At 43.2% G+C, this 26,215-nt stretch overlaps 1 protein-coding gene across 1 annotated transcript in view; it reads left to right on the top strand.

Annotated features, from left to right (window-relative positions):
* Positions 1-16,675, top strand: part of LOC139917449 (zinc finger E-box-binding homeobox 1-like) — a 73,311-nt gene extending 56,636 nt beyond the window's left edge. Inside the window, exons 3-8 of the mRNA XM_071906574.2 lie at positions 4,232-4,396; positions 5,526-5,728; positions 8,060-8,168; positions 8,816-10,671; positions 12,430-12,610; positions 15,263-16,675. Of these exons, the coding sequence (XP_071762675.1) occupies positions 4,232-4,396; positions 5,526-5,728; positions 8,060-8,168; positions 8,816-10,671; positions 12,430-12,610; positions 15,263-16,023 (3,275 nt within the window). The 3' untranslated portion in view covers positions 16,024-16,675. The remainder of the gene's footprint in view (positions 1-4,231; positions 4,397-5,525; positions 5,729-8,059; positions 8,169-8,815; positions 10,672-12,429; positions 12,611-15,262) is intronic.
* The last annotated feature ends 9,540 nt before the right edge of the window (positions 16,676-26,215 follow it).

Genomic DNA, 26,215 nt, shown 5'->3' on the forward strand with positions numbered 1-26,215 from the left:
GAGAGAGGGTGGGGAGCGATGGAGGGAAGTAAAGTAAGCAAGAGGGAGGGGGAGAGGAACAGAAGGAGGGAGAGAGAGGAGTTGGAGAGAAAAGGAGAGATAGAAGGAAGGGGTAGAGAGAGAAAAGGAGAGAGAGAGGGGGGAGAGGAAGGCTATAGACAGCGAGGGAGCGACAGACAAGTAGGGAGAGAGAGGTAGACGTAGAGAGAGAGGAAAGGAGAGATAGAGAGGAAGAGTTAGAGAGAAAGGGGGGATAGGTAAAGAGAGAGGGAGAGAGAGAGGAGGTAGAGGTGGAGAAGGAGTGTTAAGGAGGGAGGGGGAATGAGGTGCAGCCAGAGATTTGGAGAGCTGGAGGATGAGGTCATGGGAAGTAGAGATCTGTGTGTTTAACATGAGGCTTAGCAGGGCTCGGCCTGGCCCCTCCTCTTCTTTAGGAACACACACACACACACACGCACACACACACACACACACACATTATTCAACATAGGCTCCTCCCTTCTTTTTATGACTGGTTCTGTAGTTGCAGATCCTGCAGGCTAACACACACACACACACACACACACACACACACACACACACTCGGTGCTCTCCAAAGCTGCACCTGTCCCTGTCGAGGCTCAGCAGGAAGAGGCGTGGCTTCCTGGCACTGATCCTGCCTCCATTTAAAATGCTTGATCTCCATGGAAACGCTGGAAACGGTTTCGCCTCACAGCTAGCCCTTATCCATCTTTTTTTCAGACAGAAAGTGAAGCTGGGTCACTTCTTTTAGGAGCCGCCTCCTGATGCATGTCACCTTGTTTTCACCTGCAGCCTAGTCTGAGTATCTATAGTCTGAGGTATTGTGCATGAAAACAGGGAGAAACAAACAAATGAACTGTCAAACAATGCAGAGTTCTCCTTGAGCCAATCAGTGTCATTTTGAAAATGCCACAACATAGTGATTGTCATGTATCATTCCCCCAAATTATGTAAAAAAAAAAAAAAAATCCAATAAGTGGTCTCTGAGACATCAGGGCGTGACAGACAGACAAACATCTTGTTATCTTGACGTTTTTATCGATCAACTGATATTATCTTCCTCTGAAATACCTCAAGGAGCAAAGGAAACTGAGATCGGTGGATTCGTTGCCATGTATTTCCACCTCTGTTGACACCCGTCCACAATTCATGATGGCAACTGGGAGATACTGGAGCCCACAAAAAAAATCCCACATGTCCTATTTGTAATTACGACTAGGAGGCTTACATGAGCGCTTTTTCCCAGTTGGCAGCTCATATTTTCGGTAAATCTGATATAACATGAATGCAGCAATACTAGTCCCTCCAAATTCATCATAGCAAACAGCTACAGCGGTGTAAATTGAGGCTGATTATTGAAGATGAAGCCTCAGATCCTATAACATAATTATTACATCTATTATCAAGGGCTTTGATCTTATCTTTGCATTCCTTCTAACATTGGTGATCTAAGTATTAAAGCTCGTCTTCTTTTGCCCTCATTGCTCGCTGGATAACAGTGTCAGATAAAACCTGGAATGTACAAAATATAAATGTAATATTCCATATAAATGCGCCAATTCTCCACCTTTCCTCCTCTCCCGCTGTCCCTTACAAACACCCAAAAGCAATGTAACGCCATGATGAGTACGAGCAAATTCCAACTTTATGTCATACTTGTTTACATCTCATTTACAAAAAGCATGAAGTGTAAAATTGCATACAGAACCTGTGGACAAAGCTCCAACATTCAGCCTGTGGTAACACTTATTTTAGCAGTGTGTGTGCTTGTATATGGGTTTGCGTGTGCGTGCATTCCTCTGTGTGTGTGTGTGTGTGTGTGTGTGTGTGTGTGTGTGTGTGTGTGTCTATGACCTGAGGTTAATTTGAGTGGTGAAGTGTGTTGTGTTAATGAGAGGAAGTGTTGAGCGGAGGAGGGGTAGAGCTGTGCCGATGTCGTACCATCGGTTCCATCCCCGGGTCACGTTCCTCTGAAGTGTCACATTAGAATCGAGCCCAGCGGCCTAATTATTCCTCGTAAGGCTCATTATGGTTACAGAGAAACACATGCTTTCCCTTCCTCAGAGAGCCAGCTGTTTAAAGTGAACTCAAACATCACCTACAGGTTTCATCAAGACAGTTCAGCTGATGCCGCAGCGTCTGAGATCAGCTGGATGTAGGCGTTTACAAAGTTGTGAAATACAAAATGAAGGCTTTTATTTCCCGCTATTTATATCAATCTTGGGGAAAAAACTAATTATCTGACGTTTGTTCATTAATAATGATAATGTATTGTCAGGGTCAGCTACAGAGCAACGGTAGGAATTTCGTTTCTTTGTTGTTGACCTGGGGCTTGAACCCGGTTAAGATAATTTACCCTCTTTCCTTTAAAAATATAATTTGTCTTTACGCCTCCTTTCAGAAGATCTCATAAGTGCTACAATAATTCGGGGGAGTTGGTGTTGCAAAGTCTTAATTGGGCGTAGTCTCCGATATGCATGACCTCACCTGCAAATAAATATTATGTGGGCGAAATTATGAGATTTGCGTATAATTTACAAATGCATGACCATGACTCGTGCAAGGAGGCTTTATTGTTTGACAAGCACTGTTACACACATTTTCCACTCATTGCGCACAGTGAACAGCATGGCTTTCTGATTTGATCACTTTGGTGATATAACGCTCTCTTCCCTGCACAAACCTTTAGTGACACAAACCCTAACCCTAACCCTAACCATAACCCCTACCAGTTCAAGAGGTCCTGTCCCTTTTCTGACCCTGCACTTTCACCTCCATGTGGAGGGGGATAAGCAGAGAATACAACAACATTTTTTTTGTTTTACTGCTCACTTTTTAAATGACTGCATCTGTTTCTGAGTCATTTTTCAGTGTCAGCGGTGGTCAGGTTGGTGCTGGTTCCTGTTTCAACAGCTAGGAAGGGAAGGAAGGTTCAGCAAAGGCAATCCCACAGGTCATATAGCTTCCTGCATGGTACAGCTATCACAGAAAAAACACCCAGCTGCAATTTTAGTGTTTTTCTTCTCTTTGAAATGAAAGTTTACATGGTCATTTAGCACTAGAAAGGCAAGTGGAATTGGGGGCGTCTAAGAGAAGTCCAACAAGTCTTAACTATTTCCTTGTGTGATTTTGAAAATCTAAAAACTGGATTGTACAGAAAATGGGTCTAGGAAAAGTCATGCAGGGACATTTTGAAAGCTGAAACATTTCTAAAATTCAAAACAGCAGTCAATTGACAGTGGCTTGGTCTTGTCGTGTTGTTGTTGGAGTCTGTTGCCTTTGAAACAGGTGTTGTTACACCATTGTAAGTGCATTATGTATTAGGGAGATTTTCATCAAAAACCTACACAGTAATTGTGTACTTACAATACTTTTCCATAGGTTAATACACAGGTTAATACACTGGAATAAGGCTATTGTAAAGCAAAGTTTTCCCCCTTTGAAAACCCATTGTATAATTTCAGAAATATCTCAAAAATAAGGCTGTTTTTCCCAGTTCCTGAGTTTGGAAATCTATTTTTCACCCCTTACAGTGCTGGCTTTGACTTGAGAAACTTATAGTGTGATTTTACTTTGTTGAGTGAAGAGTAAGAGTCCAAACGAAGATGTTTCAGATTGACTGCATCTGTCTCAGTTCATGAATGGACTATGATCACCATGGAAATCTATGCTAAGCCCTGTGCTGCCCTCTAGTGCTAATGCTGCCACACTGCAGCTCACCGCATGCAGCTGTGGATTAATTCAATTCACTTTCATTTCAATCTTCAAATGGTGAAAATATCTTGGCGTTCTTTTGTTTTAGAATGCTGCTTTGGCCGTTTACATCATATTACGTCAAATGCATCATGGGAGAACACAAACCTTTTTCTAAAAACCATTGGGATTGGGATTCAGTTCACTTTGAATTCAGTCAATCCAGGAAGTAGAGTTTTCACATTTTCACTTTTCTGTTTCTAATGAAAACTGTTGGTATGAGAAGGTTGTCATATCCACTGTAAGAAATAATTGAAAATAATTGACCTACAGCATTAGTAGTAAGTCAATAGCAGTTTCAATGTACATTTTTGAATTATACATGATTTAGTTTTCCCTTTTTCTGCGATACTCTGTTCAACCCAAAAGGAGAAATTCTCAGGGTCAGATGCTGCTTCATACATCCATTCACCAGCTGCTAAAATGATCCTAAACTTTGTGTGTTTGTGTGTTTCAGTGAAGGAGGAGTGTGTGTCAGAGGAGGAAGAGGAGGAGGAGGAGGAGGAGGCGAAGGATGCTCTGGTGGAGGAGATTCTCCAGCAGGGAGACACGGCCATCATCTACCCAGAAGCCCCGGAGGACGAGCAGAGCACACCAGAGAGAGGGGGCGCCGATGAAAATGGTACCGTTACACACACACACACACACACACACACACACACACCACCCCATGCTTGTGTCTATGACTGTGTTGTACATGGAATTGGTATATATAATTGGTGTATTTTGCCAGTATTGGCATCTATAACTTGGCTGTTCTCTTGTTTTATGAATTCCCACACTCCTTCATTTTTGTTTAAAGCTGCACTAGACAAGATTGTCTCATAAAAATACAGCTGTGCTATCAGTCTAAATCTCAAAGTGAGGCTGCAACAAAGAAGAGCGTCCCATCCCCACTAACTGACACCATGTAGTTTTACGGACATCACTTAACAGGCTTTCTGGGTATTGAAGTTCAAATTTTTCAAACCCCTCGCTGACATTTGGAGCCACAAACGTTGCACAGTGCAGCTTCAACTTGGGTTTTGTGTTATTATACTATCACTTTTTACATTAGTATTATCTAGTCCTTTTATATTTTCCCCATGCCTCTTGAGGATATTGTTTCTAAAGGGGTCACTTTTTTGTTGCAACTAGAGGGGAATGTTTATTTAGATTTTGCATCTTTATATTTTTTTACAGGTTTAACTATCCTCTATATTGAATTGTTAACTGAAAAATTACCTCTAAAGATCAATCACAAGTGATCGATGTGTTTCGTATCTGTTTGTTAGACGCTCATCCCAGAAATCTCAGAATCCCATTAATCGCCAAGTCCATTAAAAGTACATGCATTTGTCTCAGTGACATTGGTGCAGTCATATGCAGTAGATGCTGTCACACATGATACAAAGACAACAAGGCCTCGCATACAGTGCAGAGAGACGGTGCAGAGACAGAGTGCAGAGACAGAGTGCAGAGAGACGGTGCAGAGACAGAGTGCAGAGACAGAGTGCAGAGAGACGGTGCAGAGACAGAGTGCAGAGAGACGGTGCAGAGAGACGGTGCAGAGACAGAGTGCAGAGAGACGGTGCAGAGAGACGGTGCAGAGAGACGGTGCAGAGAGAGAGTGCAGAGAGACGGTGCAGAGACAGAGTGCAGAGAGACGGTGCAGAGACAGAGTGCAGAGAGACGGTGCAGAGAGACAGATTAAGACAGACGGCAGCCTATAAGCTTCCCCCTACATCTCACTCTCTGTCTCTTTACCCCAGGCACGCCAGATGCCTTCTCCCAGCTGCACACTTGCCCCTACTGCTCCCGGGGCTACAAGCGCAACGCCTCGCTGAAGGAGCACATCAAGTATCGTCACGAGACCAGCGAGGACAACTTCAGCTGCTCGCACTGCAGCTACACCTTCACCTACCGCTCGCAGCTGGAGAGGCACATGAGCCACCACAAGGGCACCAGGGAGCAGGTACTGTCAGAGCCTGAAGGCAGGAACGCACTGGAGGCGTTACACGCGAGCGCTTTCAAACACGCCAGTCGGTATCAGTGTCCCAACGCACGCTAGGAGGCGGATCAAACTGCCTTGATCTGAAACTCCATTCTTGAGTCTGTTATTTTGTGAGGTTTCTGGGTATCTACAGGCCTTTAAAAAGTCTGAAAAAGTATTAAAAAGTATGACCTAAATTCAGTGTGTCTTAATACAGGTATTAGTGGTCTTATCACCATGCAATGACAGGTTTCTTTGTGTTATATGTCCTTTCTTAGATTAATGCAGAACAGGGTTACTAGTACAATATTCAGAACATGTTTTTTGTTTCATAATATCTGCTTCAGTAAACACAATTGGACTTCATGTCCCTTCGCAATTAATTTCCTGTTGCCCTTTTCCTTATCTTGCCCGTTCGTAGTTTCAGAACATTAATTACGTTCCGTGTTCAAACAGAAATAGGCTTTGTTTCTTTGTTTTGGTTTTTTAAATTGGTCTTGCAGTTCAATTTCAGGTAGCATTAAAAAGGTCTTAAAAAGCCCTCACTTTGGCTTTCAGAAACCTTCAGATAGCCAGAGGCAAAATCCTTCATGTTTTTAATCAAGGTGTTCTTGTCAGGAAGTACATTACAGGAGGCCAAGACATGCACGAGGAGAAGCTAATTTAATGAAATCCAAAAACACCCTCAAATATTTGACTGCAATCTAATCGGGAAATATGAACAAAAATATTAACTCTCTATAGTCTTGCTGGTCTCTAAATACATGGAGCAGACTGTAGAAGAGGGCAGTGAACAGAAAATATGATATAGAAACATCACGCATGAATGAATGGTGGTGAAACGCTGCTGATGCTTCAGATCTCCAGCCTGCCGTGTTGCCATAGAAGCATCACATTAAGAATCAATTATTATCCAGTATGTTTGGGCCTTTACTGTGGTACTGCTAACTGTCTTTGTCTGTGGGTGTGTGTGTGTGTGTGTGTGTGTACGTTTCAGTGTTGCTTCATTAGCATATATGTTAAGGCAGAGATACACAGGGAAATGTTTTGGGCATCTGAGGTACCAAACAGTGCTGAAGGAGTTGCCTTAACATTATTGCTTTAACACATGTTAGGAACACATTCTTGCCAGGAAACGTCTGAAGAGATTTTAATCCTTTGGCTCTCTTACAAAACTTCTGACTAGTCGCCTGATGCTGAAAGCGATACCCATATACACTGCCCAAAAATTGCTTGTGTGTCACCACCCTTACTGGATATTTCATATCTTCTCATTTCCATTATTGGTAGAGATGCACCGATATGTTTTTTTGAGGCCGATACTTATATCTGATATTTTCTCTCCCATATCAGCCAATAGCGATACACATTTTTGTAAGAATCTTAATGCAGGTGCGAAACAGGTTAAACTTTTCAGACAGGCCTATCTTAAGATAATTAAGTGTTTTTTAAACAAAAGACCATGTTAGTTTTATTCTGTTGCCAGTCTGACAGTTGTTGCAAGTGACACACTCCTAGAAAAAAATCGCCCAAAAATGCCGATTTCACCGGCCAAAATAAAAATAACATTTGACTGATACTGATATTGCTTTTTAAAGCTGATATCGGCCAATACTGATAGTCAGCTGATATATTATTGGTTAATTGTTGTATCTTTTACCCGTCTTCTCTTTCTCCCTCAGTTGTTAGCTGGCTCTCTGTCAGAGACCCAGAGAAACACTTAACTTTAATTTTAAAAGTGCTGTTTATTTTGTCAAAATATCCCCTGGGTGCTGCTGTGACTTGCAGTATGTCATCCCAGTGGCTTTGGCTTAATGTACAGGACCTCGCTGGTTATTGTTGATGTACTAAAGAGTGGGCAGCGCTCCCGGTGATTCTCTTCAGCCCGATAGAGCTGCATCTCGGTGTCATTCATCTCCTGATGACTTCATTGACTTTTTGGATTTCTCTCATGCACTTTGATTTATCATTACTTCAAAATTCAGCAGCAGCTGCACTGGCTGCTGACCTAAGCAAAAACTAAGCCTCTGCATGGATAATCAATGTCTTTTTACCTGATACTGAAGAAAACCTAAATCTTTACCGTGTCTATTAAAATGTCACATCTTTTACTCAGCATTGTATGTGTTGATTTCATTCAATTTTTCCTTTGTATTGGCCTATTTGCATATTTATTCCCATGATTAATACGGCTTAAAAGGGCTTATGTTAATGGTTGAAAATGTGCAGACTTGAACACACATCTCTTGCTGCAGTTTCTCATCACCTTCTTCCTCCTCATCATCCTCATCATTATCTTTTTGTCTGCCACAGCGTCATGTTACTCCGACGGCAGGAGGAAACCGCAAGTTCAAGTGTACCGAATGTGCCAAGGCCTTCAAATACAAACACCACCTGAAGGAGCACCTGCGCATTCATAGCGGTGAGCTGTTGCCACGGCAACCATCACCTTGTCTCTTTCACACACACATACGCACGTACACACGTGTGCGCACACACACACACACAGTCCATGGCCCGGCTCAGTCGAAGTCACCGATCAAAGCTCCAGTCCACACTCCTCTCATTTTGCTATCAGTTATTTATGAGCTGTAATGACTTTGTCCTAATTATAGTTATTTTTAAATCCACACACTCCTGTCCATTGTGTCATAACTGTGTTAGTGTTGGCATGAGGGTTTTAATTCAGATGGCTTGATTTCTGGTTGCTCCATTACTTCAGGCTTTCCAAATTACATGTTTATCCTCTGAGGATTTTGATTTGTGGAGTTCAGCAATCATGTACTTGCACAGATTAAAAAGATGAATGATACAAGGAATAGACAAATGTTTATAAATTTCACATGGAAAAAACAAGGAAAAAACATCTAAACTAAAAATCAAAGAAATAAACAAAAACAATGACACAATTGAATTGAGAGAAACTAAATGACAACAAAACTCAATGAGGAAAGTGACATAACAAAAACAATGAATGACAAGTAAGGCAAATTCAAGTTGACCTAATGTAGATAATGTAATTCAGCTGCACTTTTAAGTTTTAGTAATTTCTCTCTGTGCCCCTTCTAGGTGAGAAACCTTACGAATGCTCCAACTGTAAGAAGCGGTTCTCCCACTCAGGCTCCTACAGCTCCCACATCAGCAGTAAGAAGTGCGTGGGCGCGGTGCCTCCCAACGGCGTCCCGCGGCCGGCGATCAAGCCGGCCCCGCCCACCGCCCAGCCCGCTCCCGTCGCCATCGCCCCGACCCGCATGATCCTGAAAGAGAAAACCGAAAGCAAGCCCCTCCAAGAGCAGCTCCCCGTCACCCAGATCAAATCCGAACCTGTGGAATACGAGTGCAAGCCCGTGACGGCGGCACCGGCGCCGTCGGCCGGGACCAACGGGGTGGTGAACGGAGGGGTGGCGCAGCCGGCCGTGGTCCCAGCCGCGGCCCTGCCGCAGGGCGTGGCCATGGTCGTGCCCACGGTCGGCCTGATGTCGCCCATCAGCATCAATCTGAGCGACTTGCAGAACGTGCTGAAGGTGGCCATGGACGGAAACATCCTCAGGCAGGTGCTGGGGACGGCCAATGGGGTGGTGACGCAGGGGAAGCAGGGGATTGTGGTCCAGCAGCCCCAGCAGCAGATCATCAGCCTGCCGGCCTTCGTGGACCACGACGGGACGACAAAGATCATCATCAACTACAGCATCAACCCTGCTGCCTCCACCACCGCCACCACCCAGCCCGCTCCGCTTTTTCTCAAAAACAATCTTCCTGCCCCTCCCACAGTCTCCACCACTGCACCCCCCACCCCCACCAAAACAGCTGAACCCCCAACCGCAGAGGTGGAGACGATCCCCACCGACCTCACCATTGTCAAGACGGAACCAGAATCGGAACCAGAACCTGTTTCCACAATGGAGACGGAGGCAGCCGCCCAGCCAGAAACGGAAACCGCTAAGACTGCGAACCCCCAAACAGCCGAGATGCCAAAAGCCAGTAGCACCAGTACATGTTTACTATGCGACGACTGTCCCGACGGCCTGGAGGCGCTGCACCTCCTCCAGCACCACAAAGCAGCCAACGGGGAGGCCGTCGACTCCGCCGCCCTGGACCCGTCGTTCGCTGCTCTGCTGAAGGAGGCGGGGGTGACGCTGGAGGAGCCGCCTGTGGACGACCTCCTCTCCCTCCTCAAGACCTACTTCGCCTCCAACGCCAACCCCAGCGAGGAGGAGCTGAAGAAGATCTCAGACTCTGTCAGTATTCCGGTGGAAGTGGTCAAAAAGTGGTTTGCCAAGATGAACTCTGGGAAAACCGTGGGCAGACACGCCAATGACTCCAAAACTGTTTCCATAAAGACTCAGCCCACAGATTCCAGCCCAGACGTCACCTCAGATCAGGAGGGAGAGGCGGAGAAAGACTCCGCCGCGATCCCACCAGCCCAGGAAACACCCACCACGCCCCCAACAGAATCTGTAAGTACGTCCCTTTCCCCCGCAGACCTCGCACCACTAAACCTCACCACCGGGGACCTCGTCGTCGTCAAAAGCGAGCCAGAAGACCCAGAGGCCCAGGACACCCAGGCTGAACCGCTGGACCTCTCCCTTCCCAAGCAGACGGCCGCTGGGTCCGACACCCAGAGGACCCCGCCTCCCGTCAAACAGCAGGAGCAGCCTCTGAACCTGAGCTGCCTGAGGAAGGAGCAGCTGCAGGCCGGAACCATCTACGTCACCACGCCTCAGACCGGCAGCCCCGTCAACATCGTCACCGCCGCGCAGCTGCCCACCTTGGTGGCGATCGCGGGCCAAGGCACGGTGGGCTGCCTGAGCGCCATCAACACCACAACCAAGCGCACCATCCTCATCCCCCAGCTCACCTACACCTACACCACTACAGCCGGCAGCACCACCGGGGCCAAGACTGTTGTGCTCAACGGACATAAGGTTGGTAGGACTAACATGTAGCAGTGTGTTCCTCATGTGTCCTCTGGGTACCTGGAAATAATTGTAGTGTTTGTTCCACATTTGTCTTGTTTTTGGGTTTTTTTTTGTGGTGTGGTCTGCAGACTGCCGCAGTAAAACATTTTTGTGTGGATTTGTTATGATGCAAAACATTCATAGTTCTTTCAATAAGAGGGACATTTGGCTTAATTATTCTGTTATTTTACTTTTCTTTTGTTCAAGCACTAGTGGTGCGTTCAAGCACCTGCTGTGCCAGAATATAGAAGTGTAAAATATGAAAAAGAATAGATGATGTGATCTGCCATCTTTACTGTTCATAAAATTCCATTAATAGGCATCTCCAGCTGTTATAAATACAATATGGCATAGTTATTATATAGCGTCCCACTGATAGCACTCATATAGCCCAGGATCTTTTTGACTATGTATAACAGTTTCAGACCAAGCAGTAAATAGATTTTTACATATTTAAAGAAGGCATAAACACTGCGGCTGGTAACTCTGTCTGTTCTACCTAAAGTCAGTTTTTCCTGCTACAATAGAATAGAACAAACGATAACCGTTAACCAAAGTGATACACAATGAGTCTAACAGTGGAATAAGCTTAAATTCCTAGATGCTAGCAATACAGGAAGCAGTAGTAAGGAGCACAGGGGTCAAAGCCACAGGACTCTGACAATAGAACAATAAAGAAAGCGTTTGAAATATCTCTCAGAAACATTCTTCATCCTTCATTACCTCTCATTATTGCCTAGTGTCCAAAGCATATGTTTACAAAGTGTGATCGTCACACACCCATTCATACACACGCGTTACACCAAATATGCTCATTCACGATAACCTACGTGCCATAAAAGTCCATTCTGTATCCATGGACTGTGCAGAATGCAGTAGGCGCTGCTTCCTGTGGCTTTACTGAATAGGCCGCATTGGGGAGGCTGTCTGTGGAAAAGAACAGCCTCCAGACCTGGCTAAATGGTTTGGGCTCCATCCAGACCGCCTCTGGAATGATGTATGTACCAGGTGAGGTTAACTAATACCGTCTGCACGCCTGGCTGCAGCGGGCATTACAACAGCAGACGAGGGAGTTGGATTCCCTCCCAGAAACCTGGAAGACAAGCAAGACGGACTTAAACCCACTGAGCGATTCTCGTCATGTGAAAACCCTCATATGTCTGAAACAGTCGACAGGTTTCCTCCACCTGACTGCTCTTTGAGATACTGGCCTCCCACACTAAAGCCCACATGCTGCACATACTGGAATACTTGGAGTGTTTTCCAGGTACCTTTTTGTATGCTGTGTACGTGCTTTTATCAGGCCTGTAAAGATAATTTCCACAGTTAAATGTTCTGCTAAACGTGATATTCATACCCAAAGTATCGCTTTTTGTTTTTTAACCTACATCGGGAAAGAGTTCTGCTGAGCATGCATCCTCTTTTTCAGCAACACCCTCCTTCATATTCATGCAGTGAGACACTTTCACACCTGAAAGCTTCCCACAGTCTCCACTGCAGCAGTTGAAGGTGTCATGTTCAAGGGCAACTCAGTGGAAGGAAGAGTGTTACATATTCACATCCCCTGTCCAGATTTTCCCAGACGATCTGCGAATTCAAACCAGTGACCATCAGTTACAAGCTCATTCTTCAATTTTTTTAGGCTACTGCCTCCACCTTACATTTTGCAATCAATTAATAAATCAGTCGATCACAATGATTAGTGATATCTCCTTCCGTCTGCAGCAGGAGAAGAAGCAGGACAGCGGCTCTGAGGGCGTTTCCGCGGTGGAGGAGCAGAACGACTCGGATTCGGCCTCGCCGCCCAAGAAGCGGCGGCTGGAGAACGGCGTCTACCCCTGTGATCTCTGCTCCAAGGTCTTCCAGAAGGGCAGCTCCCTGCTCAGGCATAAATACGAACACACAGGTATGCCTAAGATGAAAGAAAGTTGCTTGAAATGCTATTTTAAATGATTTTATATTGCTCAAGTCAAGAACCAGAAAAAGGGAAATCTGCACTCTCAAAAAGATATCTTGATTCATTTATTTCACGTTTCAAATAAAAAATATACAGCTTGGCAAACTGAAAAGAAACTGACGTACCAGAGAAGCCTTATTTCATGTCCATTTTCTTATCCAGCATATGGACTTTTTTTTACCTTGAGTTTGTATCAAAATTAAGAGCATCTTTCCAAATTGAGAGTTGCAAATCTGGAAAGTGCGACTTCTATTCTGAAGTAAAAGTCATTAATATATAAGTTATATATTATTTAAGTTGTTAGCTATCTTGAGCACCGTAACTACATAACAGAAGCATTTTAAAGGATTATATCATCTGTGTTTTTTAAATCTGAGCATCAGGTAATATTTTTTCCTAAGTGGCTGTATAGTGTGTGAAGTTAAACCTCTCAAATCTACATGGACTGGATTACCAATTTAGAGACTAATGCGTTTGTTCCATTGCATTAGGCAAACTCAGTCAAGCGCAGATTTTAAATGCTATTTGATCCAAGTCTGGTGGATCTCATTAGCGGTGCTGGGTGGTTTCTGTTTTTCCTTTCTTTCTTCATTGAGTTGCCCAAAGGTATTCCTAGTTTTCAAGGCTATGATTTTACATATGACATCATATCTTATTAAATGTGTTGTATCAATGTAAATATCTTAGTTACATGATATTTAGTGTCATGGAGGCTGTAAAGTAGAACATTTAGCGGACCCCTGGGCCCATAAAGTTACCAGCTCCGAAAAAGGCGACCTAAGTAGTTTTTATAAAGACGACTCCTGAGGCAAATTAACAGGATATTTTTCCTATGATCTGGCGTGCCTCAGATTTGGACGTGGTCTTAGTTAAGTCTGTTAGCAGTTAGCTGTGCACTCCACTACTGTGTACAGGTGGGTGTGGGTCCAGCCATGACATCATCCACCCTAAATATGCACACATGCACACACAAATTCACATACACACTCTTTCCTTCCTTGTGGAAAAGGTCCAGTAGGTTTCTGCCCTCTGGGTTCAAAATGCAGACCAGGTCCAGTAAAATGAGCTCATTTCTTTCAACGTTTGTTTATTGGGAATCCTTCAGGGGATTTTCATTAGTATTTAAAACAGCAAAACCTTTTATTTTCTCTATTATAATACTCTTAAAGGAGCATTATGTAAGATTTTACTGCACAAAATGAACATAAACATATCTGCAGGGTTGGTAGGGTGTTTCGAAAATACCAATGAATCAACAATTACTTCACCAGGTGCGTCTGGCTTTCAAAACTCACGTTCTGATCCTCCATCCTGTATCTTTCTGCTCAAAGATGGAGGATGATGCTGATCACATTTGGTTCTCAAGACAACAAAGCAGTATTATTATTACATTATTTTACGTCATGATATATTAACTCTTCACTAGACTTTTCTGTTGGTTCGCTGCTCTAATTAGCTGGCTTACTCGTTCTATTGTGAAACTGTAACTTTCTATTATGTCACCATTATTTCTGTCCATTACAGGCTACTGTAAGCTGTATCAGACACTTGTCAATGTTGTTGCAATTCCTTGGTTGCCAATAGAGGGCGATAAAAGTCATAAATTACTGAGTGACCCTTTAACATATAACATTTATTGAACACTTTTAACCAAAGCACCTACAGTTCCATGAGCAGATTTTAGCATTGGTGGGCCTAGTTGGAAACAATCCTCTATCTTAGGCAGTGTTAATGCCTTGCTCTTCCTGCTGAAATGGGAACAGAATCCCTAACCTTAGCAGTGTTAGTGTCATATTTATTTTAAGGGTTGTGTTTTTAAAAAATGTAGAAGAATGTCATTGCTGTTGTCTGATGACTCAGTGCTGCTGCAGATGTATGGAACAAACTTAAAAAGTAAAAAATATATAAGATAATCAAAGATATATCCACACATTGACAAAAATTAGCTAGACAAAAATCTAGCCAAAATTATCAATTTATTAACACAAATGCATAGTGTCAAACTTTAAGGTACAAGTAAAAAAAACAAAAGGAAGAAAAAAGTGCTAGAGGAGCAGACGTTTCAGCTCATGCTCTCATCAGTGTGTTGGGTTGTGTTTTGGAAATACTTTGGAGGATTTTATTCTACCCACCCAGCTATGCAGGGAATGGCACGCCTCACCCTGGTGGCATTGTGGTACATTCAAGACAACTGGGAAACTTCCCTACTTCCCACCTCAGAGTGTCCACGTGGTTGAGGTGGGAACAATATGGACGCCTGAAAGAAAGTTGTGTTTGTTTGGCTAAAGGGCTACTGTGTATTAATTGATCTTAAAGTATTCCACGCACAAACAGAAACGTCTGTTTAAAATAACATGCTGTTATTGAAATGTCTTGTTCTTACCATTCACTATGAACGTTGCCATGTTGATTTATGTTTTCTTGACTTCACATAACTACATGTCGGGGAACTTGGACCTTGTAAGTTTCCAACTAGAAATTACAAGTTGGTGGGCCGTTCAAATGGATTATTCGGAAGTAGGACGTTTCCCAGTTCCCCAGTTGTCTTGAACGCAGCATTAGTGCCCTGCTCTAACTCTTGTCCTTGTTCTTCATCTCTAGGAAAACGGCCCCACGAATGCGGCGTCTGCAAGAAGGCCTTCAAACACAAGCACCACCTGATAGAGCACTCGCGGCTGCACTCGGGCGAGAAACCCTACCAGTGCGACAAGTGCGGCAAGCGTTTCTCCCACTCCGGCTCCTACTCCCAGCACATGAACCACCGCTACTCCTACTGCAAGAAGGACGGGCCGGGCTCGGGTTCCGGTTCGGGGCCGCGCAAGGCCCAGCCGGGGCTCGGCGAGGGGATCGGCAGCCCCGGCGCCGGGCCGCAGTCGGACAGCCGGACCACGACCCCGCCCTCCCAGCTGGACTCGGACGAGAGGGAGAGCGAGGAAGAGGAGGACGAGGACGACGAGGCCATGTGCATGGACGACATCCGCGTCGTCCAGGTGGACGACGGCGAGTGCGAGATCTACGAGGGGAATTTCGACGACGACGGGGAGGGAGAGGAGGCGGAAGAAGAGGAAGAGATGACGACGAGAGAGGAAGAGGTGGAAAGAGAGGAGGAGCCGGACAGAGAGAAGGTGGAGGAGGAGATAGTTTGTGAGGTGGTGGAGATCGAGCTGGGGGAAGATCAGGAGGATCAGGAGGATCAGGAGCTGGAGCAAGAGAAGGTGGAGGAAGGAAGCGAAGAAAAGGAAGCGGTGGTAAGTGAGGATGCCGAGGAAATGGCAGACGGTGAAGCAAATACGGACAAAAGCATCAGGGAGGAGTTGGACAGTGCCGAGCCAACAGCGGAAGTGGTGACAAACGCCGAATGAAGGAAACATGGATTTTGGACGGTCATTGGTGTCAAGTAATCCAGACAAAACCGCATCTTGCCATCAGTAGAAACCACAGCGGTTGCCAGATCTTACGGTCCACTACTGTGTACAAAAACCCAGGTGTGCCTGAACTTGAAAAAAAAAAAAGCAGTGACTTTTTTTTCTTGTGGAAATGAAATATCAGTGTTAAAAAAAATTGTTTATAGAAGTACAGATTTTAAAGCAAAACTCACCCATAACTTGTCAGAGTAAAGACTTAAACCATTTTAGGCTGTATCTTATGTTACTGAGACATCCCAGGTTGTTGTTTTGTTTTTGTTTTTTTGTTTTGTTTCTTTTTTTTGGTCATTTTGTCAGTGTTACTAATCTTGTTGCTCATGTTCGAAAACCTTTTCACCTGTAAAGACGAGAAAGATTTCTATACCTTTTTATTGCCAATGAAGTTTGCTAAATCAGTATTTTATTGAGTTCTACGAACAAAAACCTCTGCACTACAGTATTCCTGGTTTACCTATGGATACAACATGCCTCATGCATTGTCTGCCCTTCAGTGTTATATACATACACTAGCTAGCAAGATCTCGTTCGTGTTAGCATACGTTAGCCTATGCTAGCTAGCATAACTTTTGTTTTCAGTTTGACTGTTAGCCTTAAGGAAAACAAGTATTCTTGGGGAGGGTTGTGGGTGGGATGGGGAGTCAGGATGATGATGTGGCTTCCGCACGCCATAACCAAATTTGTCCTATCAGGGAAGGTAGAGTCACGACCTCAAAGCCAGCATTGGGCGCCTACTTTTTGCTACCCAGCGTAGCCTGAGCGGGCGGAGTCTTCAGATGATGGCGAAAAGGCAGGCTCCACCCCCCTCCGGCTTAACTGAGGTTCCAAAACAAACACGCCCATCCTTACCGAGCTTCTCCTCGTTTGGGTTGACTTTAGTTCTCAGTCAGTGATCAGTGTTATTAGCTTATATATGAAGTCATAACGTGAAGGAACGGGCCGTCACTAGCCCCACCCCAATGCCTCCAGCCTTATGCAAGACCTGTGTGCTGTTAAAAGTGCCATTGAACAGTGTTATCATTTCTTCTTCACAGATGTAGCCAGTATTATGTCCCTCTGTTACCTACACAAGACCCATATTGACTAATGTTTGTTGACTTGCTCAGACTTGCAGCTTCACACAGTTGAGTTGGGTGAATAACCGGAGTCACGTCGCACAATATTTGAAACAGGGTTCCTACCTACAGGCCTGGAGTGCCTGGAAAATTAATTAGAATATTTTCTGACCTTTAAAAGTTCGGGAACCAGACACGAAAGTTGGAAAAGTATAGAAAAATACTGCTGCTCAGTCCCGATACACACAATTATTTTATATAGCTGCGATATTTGCTGATGAATAATCTTCAGTTATAGAGTGACATAGCCTAGTTGACAGTCATATTGCCCATATTTACGTTGCAACTGTCTGTCAATCTTTAAATTCCGGTCAAGGAGATAATGTCTTGAAAAAGTAAGTAAGTAAAGTAAGTCATTTTGAAATAGGAAATGTGTGGGAACCCTGTTGAAAACCCATCAGAAATACAATGTGGACTGAGCTCACCTGCGGCTGTGAATGTAAACTTTGGAATTACGAGGTTCCTTCGGACATGTTTGCTAAAAAAAAATGAGACATTAATATATTAGTCTTCACATATGACTGAAGTTGGAGATTTGAAAATGTTTACTTAAGTGGGTAAAAAAAAAAAAAAGATGTTTTGCTAAATTTGCCAACTTCAATGTTCAATATCTCAAAACTACTCTGAACACAGAGGGAACCTGATAATTCAAACTGTACAGTCTGGTCCAGCAGGCAGACTCAAGATCTAAAATATACAAAACCAAGATTAACTTTGAGTATAATGGCGACAGAAGGACTTTCCAGTAAGATATTGATTGATATTCCTCCTGTCGGATTATCAGCCGTTGTTATTTGACTGCACTTGTTGTTGGAAATAGATAAAACGGTGGCAAGCTGTCCCGCACTTCAGGTAACAAACTTTAGTGAATGTGGTTCCTGTTTTTATGAAGTGTTTTCAGTTGGTTTTACCGAACAGTGTTTTTATTATTAGTTTGGTTTTTATTTTTTTGTGTGTGTCCTGTGTATGTTTTTTCAACAATGGCAGTATTAGAACCCTTTTCACTGATTAAAAAAATGTACCTGTTTAGTTTTTAGAAGACTTTTTTATATTTATGTGTCTTATTTTTATATTTTCTTTTATGGTTATTTATTACACATTGTAGTGTACAATACTGTAGTTTGAATTGATACAATAATATATTTTAGTATGAAAAATAATCTGAAGACAAACAAAAATCCCAAAGTGTGGTTCTGGGAACTGAAGTTTGTTTTAAACAAAAAAAAAAAACATGTATTATGTAAACATGACTTCTGTTTTAAGCTTAAAAAAAAGAAAAAAAAAGACAGGAATGAAGTGAGAAATAGAAACTGTTACATGTGCATCCGCTCCTCGCGTTGTTACGAAGCTACTGAATTCTAAAACTCTGTGATTTAAAAAGCATGAGTCCTTGCCGTTGTAATGAAGGATCTTGTTATGAAGACGTTACTCTTCCCCCTTTATTTCAAAGCCAAATTTAGATCGTCCCGCTCCCCTCTCTTCTGTTCTGTGCCAACTTGTTCCATTGTACTGTCAAAGGCTGCATATTGTTTGTTCCCTTCAAGCCCTTTGTAAATCCACTGTCATTTTGTATTGTTTTTATTTTAGTTTTGCTCCATTTTTTATGACTCCCCATCACAATAAAATATAAGAAAGCATTTGTGAGTGACTTGGTTTTACTCCCTAACTTACAACTTTATCGATTGTGATTAAAAAGCTCAGTAACACTTTAGATTAGGGAACACATATTAACTATCAGAGAGACTAACCCTAAGAGAGACTGTCCTGTAACCAAAGGTCACAGATTTGAACTTCAGTCATCATGTCGGCCTTTGGTGGTAAAAGGCTTGACTTCTCCATATAGGGAATTTGATATGAAATTACATCACAGAATACAATCAATTAAGCATGAGAGGGATTCCCTTTCTCTACAAAGACAATATGCCTTTGTTGAATGTATAGCAATTACTTTCTAAGAGAAAGAAAATGAAAGAAAGAAAGAAAGAAAATGTGTTTGCGTGCACATTGTGGTGGAACGTTTTGTAGTAGCTCTGCTGTCAGGTGTTCACTGGCCTGTCCGCATGTATTCAGAGAGAAACTGAAGCAAGTGCAACTAAAACAAATTGAAATAAGAATAGAGCATTGCAATGAGTAATGAAGCAAAACAGAATGGAGATTTAAATAATTTAAAAATCCAATACAAACTATCAGCAGAGTTCTAAAGAAATATAACTCAAACGTCAGTCCAATTAAAGTAGTTTTATATTTCCAGCATGTCTGATATACCTAATATACCAGGAAATTGGAACTAATTGCATGTATGGCTTTTGACAAAGCTCCAAAATGTAAATCTAATTAAAAAAGTACAGTATGAAAAAAATACATACAAGCATAAAGTAGGGGGACAGACTAAAAGCTGATTGGAAATTGCTGTATGAAGTAACTTATGTGTGACTGAATAGCATAGTGCACAAGTAAATTGGCAATGAATATAACAGAAACAACTCAATAATTCAGTAAAATAGTTGCAGCTTACTCCTTTACATAACAATTGTATCTAAACAATACTGAAGATCATGCAGAGAGGAAGCAAAGCACACATGTAGAGAAGAAGAGTGAAAATGAGGCAGAGGAGAAATGTGTTGCTTCACCTGATTTGTTCTGTCGGTGCAGAGCGCTCTGACGTCATGAAAAACAAAATGGAGATTGATCACTAGGTGGCGCTAGAGGATCATACATGGCCTCTGGTACACAGAAGCATAAAATAGCTGTGTCACATCCCCCTCTAACAGCTTCACATTCACAGTGAGAAGAGGATAGAAACCCGGATTCCTGTTTCAAGCTGTAAAGAAACTTGTTTTTCTGTGGTCCCACCCTTCTAAAACAAAAAAAGCACATTCTTGGCTTCTCTTTGCTTGAGAAGATTATTTTTAAATATGTGATGAGAGCTGAAATCAGCACCAATCCTTGATCACAAATAATTGATATATGAGTCAATATCTTTAATTTAAGCAAGTGTCTAATGCACGCTGGGACGAATTTTAAACTCCATTCATGTATAAATCCATGTAATCTAACAATCACTTTTCTCCCTGGGATAAATGAGAGATTATCCGCATGACTGACTTTGGTGTGCAAAACTTATTATGTGCAATTACGGGAAAAATCAATGATGAGATAGAGAGGCTGGGGAGTTAGATGAAGACAGAGCAACCAGCAGAGATTTCTGTCTGAGCCAGGAGAGGTTTGCTGTTAAACACCATGTAATCTAATATGTAATCTAACAACATGTTTATCTTAAATCAGCACTAAAGGACCAGAAGAATAAGAAAGTTACTCTACTATATCCTGAGGTGATTAGAAACAGTATAAATAGCTTCTTAGATGGAAGGAAACTCTTAATGTACACTACAGGTTATGAAAATGTTCTCTCATAATGTTCCATGCAGCTGCTGCTTTTACCCACAGCAAACTACAGCGCAATAAACGCATCAATATGTTGCGTGGGCGGACTCAGAGGGAACTGAAGACTTTCTGTAGGGAGAGTGATGATGAATATTCATGAGGCTCCGTTCGGCTGATGCTTTGCCCACAGCGAACTGCAGCAGCGGGAAGACATGAACACATATTTGATGTTTTATAACCTACAATCTGAACAGAGAACGGTGAAGAAGTTCAGACTCGGCATCACATGGTTAGAGAGGCGTCCTGTAACTGAAAGGTCGCAGGTGTGATGTCTTCAACAGCCGGGTGTTCGGCTGAAATGTTGTTGAGTAAAACACTGAACTCTGACCTGCTCATTCTGGACTAGAACAGCTAATAGACTGATCCATCTACAGACCAGAGGGAACATCAAGGGCTTCTACTAAATCTCTGGACTGAATCTAAGGTCTGTACTCTGACAAACTATTTTTGTTTTTTAGCATTTTTGCCTTTATTTTTGATAGTTCACAGTGGAGTGGGACAGGAAACATTAGGAGAGGGAGGGGCGGGGATGACATGCAACAAAGGTCCCAGGCCGGTTCTAGAGGGAACTCTTCATAAATGGTTCTAGCAAAAACCCTTCAACTGCTTAAAGAACCCTCAATCAAAGATTCCTGGAAGAACCCTTAATCAGGGGTTTCTAGGTTATTGAACCCTCCATCTAAGGTTCCAGGAGGAATTTTATATGGTTCTAGGTGGAACCATTTCCAGATGGTTCCACCTTATCAACACACACATTAATGTAATGAGATGAGCTGTCCTCATTCAGAAAGACAGACAACGATGATGTTTCAATCTTTAATTTAATCTCCTGACAGACAGAGTGTGTTCAGCCCTGATAAAGATATTGATGACACTGATGAACACCTGAGGGCCCAAAACCTTCTGGCTATCATCATATTAACTAAATATCGAAATTTAATATTGAATTCACACAAACGTCTGAATCTGCTGCTTGGTGAATCTTTCCTGCCGTTATTTCTGCCTCTGCATCCAACAGCAACAGATGAAGAACAGAGTGAAGTGAGAGAACAGCGATCTGCTCCGACCTCCACTACACTTTCAGCTTCACGTTACTCACCACTAAGCCTGTTCCCATATGAAAATGTCATAATTATCTCGATATACGATGTTATCCCGATAATTATGAATAAGATGAAAACCTTAAAAACAGTACTGTAACATCCTTCAGTTATTTAACAACTAATTTATCATATGAATCACAAGACATTTCTCTTTATTACACACGTTTTAATGCAAGACTGTAGAACATATGTAAAATATCTATGTAAAATATTTACTTTTTGCCTGTTATTAAGCCTCCCAACAATTGCCGGTTATTGCGGTTGTCACAATAATAAAAATTTGGAGCAATGTCATAACTGTTATTGTTTTACCGCGATATATACTAAAAATGGTTATTGTCCATACTCACCACTATAGGTTACTGCATGAATAAATACTGTACTCTTTATTGATGAAGGAATAGAAAGCACAGAATGTCAAATCTGTACCGAATCAGTTATTTTTATTGGTACGATAAATAATATTTTGAAAACCCACCTTCACCTTCAGGATGACACATTTTCATCTGATCCACAAACCGGACGAGTCGATGTCTGCCGGAGCAAAACGAAGCACAAACAGCGACAGAACTGTAATAACGGAGTAATTAAAGATCATTTCACGCCCCTGCGGTTTGTGATGCAGCAGACGCAGAGAGCTATTAGTCAAAATTAGCCGGGATGCTCAGAGGCTCATCACACCTGTCAATCAACAGACGACCTTTCTGATCAGCAATACTGAAGCTGATAATGGCTGGATAGATGAAACAAGCAGAGTGTAACGGCCCAATGAAAATACAGCTCATTCATCTTTTCAGTGTGCTGTCTTGTCTTAGTGTTTGGGTCTTTTCAAGGCTTTTGCACCACTTTGTTGTATTGAGTTGAGTTGAGGACCACTCAGCCTCTAGTTGTATTGGTCAACTGTTTCTGTCCAGTCTTGGTGCGACTGCTGTGCCTTATGTCAAATTTTTGGAGGAACAATCATTTGCATGGGAGCTGACTGCAGCAGGGGCGGAGCCAAAGGGGTGGCCAGGGTGGCACCCATTAAATCAGATTGGTGCAACAACAAAATTTCTTTGGCACATTGAAATTGCCTGAAATGTAAGATTGTTTCAAGTGACCAAGTCGCCTTTTGACAGAAAGACGTGCTGAGGAGTGACAGGTGTCGAAATTGTGTTTAATTTTTTTCCAGATATTTCATAGTCCATAGTCCTGCAGTCAACCTAAATAATCATCGGACAGTATGATTCCTTGCAGTAATAGAAATGTTGTCCTGCATATGTTGTCTGAGCATATTGAAACTTATTTCCTGAAACTTGAGTACACACAATTGATTAAAAACAATCAAACTATATATATATATATTTATCCCCCCATCCCCCACCCCCCTCCCCCCTCCCCCTCCCGCCCAGATCCAGAAGAAAATTAAAAGTCTTAATTAATATTGGGAAAGTTGCAATTGTTCTTTAGGAGTCTTTCAACTTTGGACAGTTTGTGTTATAAACCATGATGGAGACAGCAGGTTTCACATTTCTGCGAGGCTGTGAAGGACAGATACTGTACATTACAGACATTTGAGGATTTCCAAAGCTACTTTTAAACAGTTTCGCAAGAGATTTTCTCTCGGCAAAAAAGAACTGACACTTCAAATAAGCATAAAAGCTCTTTTTTTGCAGCAGCATAGGGGAAATTTTATTAAATTTTACCATTGCTGTATAGCTTTTCTAATTCAATGTATCATAATTTCCAAAAAATACTTGGATGGAAACCCAGCAAGTGTCTTGGAGGGAGACCCAAAGAAAAATGACTGTGGAGCTGAAGTGATATATTGAAGTGCTCTAAATTCCTGAAATCCTTCATTGTGATTAACACAGACGCTTCTCAGTCTCCTGAGGCGCCGGCCGGCGGTGAGAAGTCTGTTTAAGATGCCAGACAGCAGACAGACAGAGAGACGGAGGAGGATCCATCAGAGAAGAGTGAAAGCTCTTCATCTGTCAGACTGAGTGCGATCCTCATCAGTCATCCAGAGAGAAGAGAGTAATTACACAAAGCTGATCTGTCAGCTGAGTGCTGACTGTGGTCTGGACTAATAGAAAGTCAGTCCACTGGTATGGATGTTATGAAAACATGTCCTCCGTTTGTTGGCTGACTGTCTGTCTTTAGTATTCCTGCTGTACAGCTCCATGTTGATTTGTTGTTGAAAGGTTCGTTCAGTCCAATAAAGCATAAAGCTCCATTTCATCCCTGAGTGAGAAACCTGAATGGTGTATTGACTGGATGGACATTAGAGGGGAAGAAACAAGATGGACATGACCTGCCTCTCTCCCTCTCTCTCTTGCTCTCTCTCTCTCTCTCTCTCTCTCTCTCTCTCTCACTTTCCTCTACATTTCTTTGTTTCTGACCTATGTTTCCTTTCTTCCTTTTCTCCCTCCCTCTCCCTTTCTTTCTGTCGCTCTCTCATTCTCCATCTCATGCCGTTTCTCTATTTTTTCTTTTATTATGAACCGTTGACCTTTCATTCACACCTCTAATCAGAGGCAAAGAGATGGACTTTCTCTCTCTGTATAGAAGACCCTCTCTGCTTTTATATCTCTGCAGTATTTTTCCTATTTGAAGACAACAGTAGTGTATATTTTCCAACAGGGAGCAATGTGTGTGTGTGTGTGTGTGTGTGTGTGTGACGGCAGATGCCTGCTGAGGTTTGTCCCAGTGATTTGTTTGTCCTGCAGAATGAGTTTGCTGCCTGTCATTAAAGCAGCCAAGCAGGGAGAAACCGTCTGTCTGTCACACGCCGCTCTGTGGCTGATCTGAGTTCAGCTTTCCCCCGGTTCACTCTCTGTTTGTCTGTGTATCTGTATAACACACACACACACACACACACTCTCTCTCTCTCTCTCTCTCTCTCCCTCTCTCTCTCTTTCTCTCTCTGTCTGTATAAGTTTCCCAATCTCTCTCTCTCTCTCTCATCACATTGTCCATTTCACTATATATACTGTATCTATATATACTGCTGTATCTATATATACTGTATCTATATGGATCCTCAGCATAGTCATAATTCAAATAAGCAGATAGTAGAAAAGCCACATCAACACACAGCGCTGCCCTGAGCCTGTGATAGAGTGCATATTGGTATGGGAATGTGCTGCATGTGTGTGTGTGTGTGTGTGTGTGTGTGTGTTAGCACGCAACTATGAGCTTATCTGAGTGTGTATGTCCATGTGAGTGAGTATGTATGTGTGTTATTCCCCATTATCTGAGGCTCCCAGCTCTCCAGACATTTCATTTACAGTATATATGGATCATTGTCTGACAGCCCAGTCTATATTAAACCTGTTTATTTCCATCCGTCTCTCTGAATAATCCCTGAGCTGCAGCCACATCCTCACAGTCTCCTCTTCCATACATTTCCAGTGTAATGCTCTTTTCTTTTCATGGATGAGATGAGATCTGGGAAAGCTAATTTCTCTGCCTGTCTGTCTGTCTCTCTGTCTGTCCGTCTGTCTCTCTGTCTGCCTGTCTCTCTGTCTGCCTGTCTCTCTGTCTGTCTGCCTGTCTGTCTCTCTCTCTGTCTGTCTCTCTCTCTGTCTGCCTGTCTCTCTGTCTGTCTGTCTCTCTGTCTGTCTGTCTGTCTGTCTGTCTCTCTGTCTGTCTCTGTCTCTCTGTCTGTCTGTCTGTCTGTCTGTCTCTCTGTCTGCCTGTCTGTCTCTGTCTGCCTGTCTGTCTGTCTGTCTGCCTGTCTGTCTCTCTGTCTGTCTGCCTGCCTGTCTCTCTGTCTGTCTGTCTGTCTGTCTGTCTGCCTGTCTGTCTCTGTCTGCCTGTCTGTCTCTCTGCCTGCCTGTCTGTCTCTCTTTCTGCCTGTCTGTCTCTCTCTCTGCCTGTCTGTCTCTCTCTTTGCCTGTCTGTCTGTCTCTCTGCCTGTCTGTCTCTCTCTTTGCCTGCCTGTCTGCCTGTCTGCCTGTCTGTCTGTCTGTCTGCCTGTCTGTCTCTCTGTCTGTCTGCCTGCCTGTCTGTCTGTCTGTCTGTCTGTCTGTCTGTCTCTCTCTCTGCCTGTCTGTCTCTCTCTTTGCCTGCCTGTCTGTCTCTCTGTCTGCCTGCCTGTCTCTCTGTCTGCCTGTCTGTCTCTCTGTCTGCCTGTCTGTCTCTCTGTCTGTCTGTCTGTCTCTCTGTCTGCCTGTCTGTCTCTCTGTCTGCCTGTCTGTCTCTCTGTCTGTCTGTCTGTCTCTCTGTCTGCCTGTCTGTCTCTCTGTCTGCCTGTCTGTCTCTCTGTCTGTCTGTCTGTCTCTCTCTTTGCCTGCCTGTCTGTCTCTCTGTCTGCCTGCCTGTCTCTCTGTCTGCCTGTCTGTCTCTCTGTCTGCCTGTCTGTCTCTCTGTCTGTCTGTCTGTCTCTCTGTCTGCCTGTCTGTCTCTCTGTCTGCCTGTCTGTCTCTCTGTCTGTCTGTCTGTCTCTCTCTCTGCCTGCCTGTCTCTTTGCCTGCCTGTCTGTCTCTC

This window comes from Centroberyx gerrardi, chromosome 13, assembly GCF_048128805.1.
Source record: "Centroberyx gerrardi isolate f3 chromosome 13, fCenGer3.hap1.cur.20231027, whole genome shotgun sequence".
Taxonomy (NCBI): Eukaryota; Metazoa; Chordata; class Actinopteri; order Beryciformes; family Berycidae; genus Centroberyx; species Centroberyx gerrardi.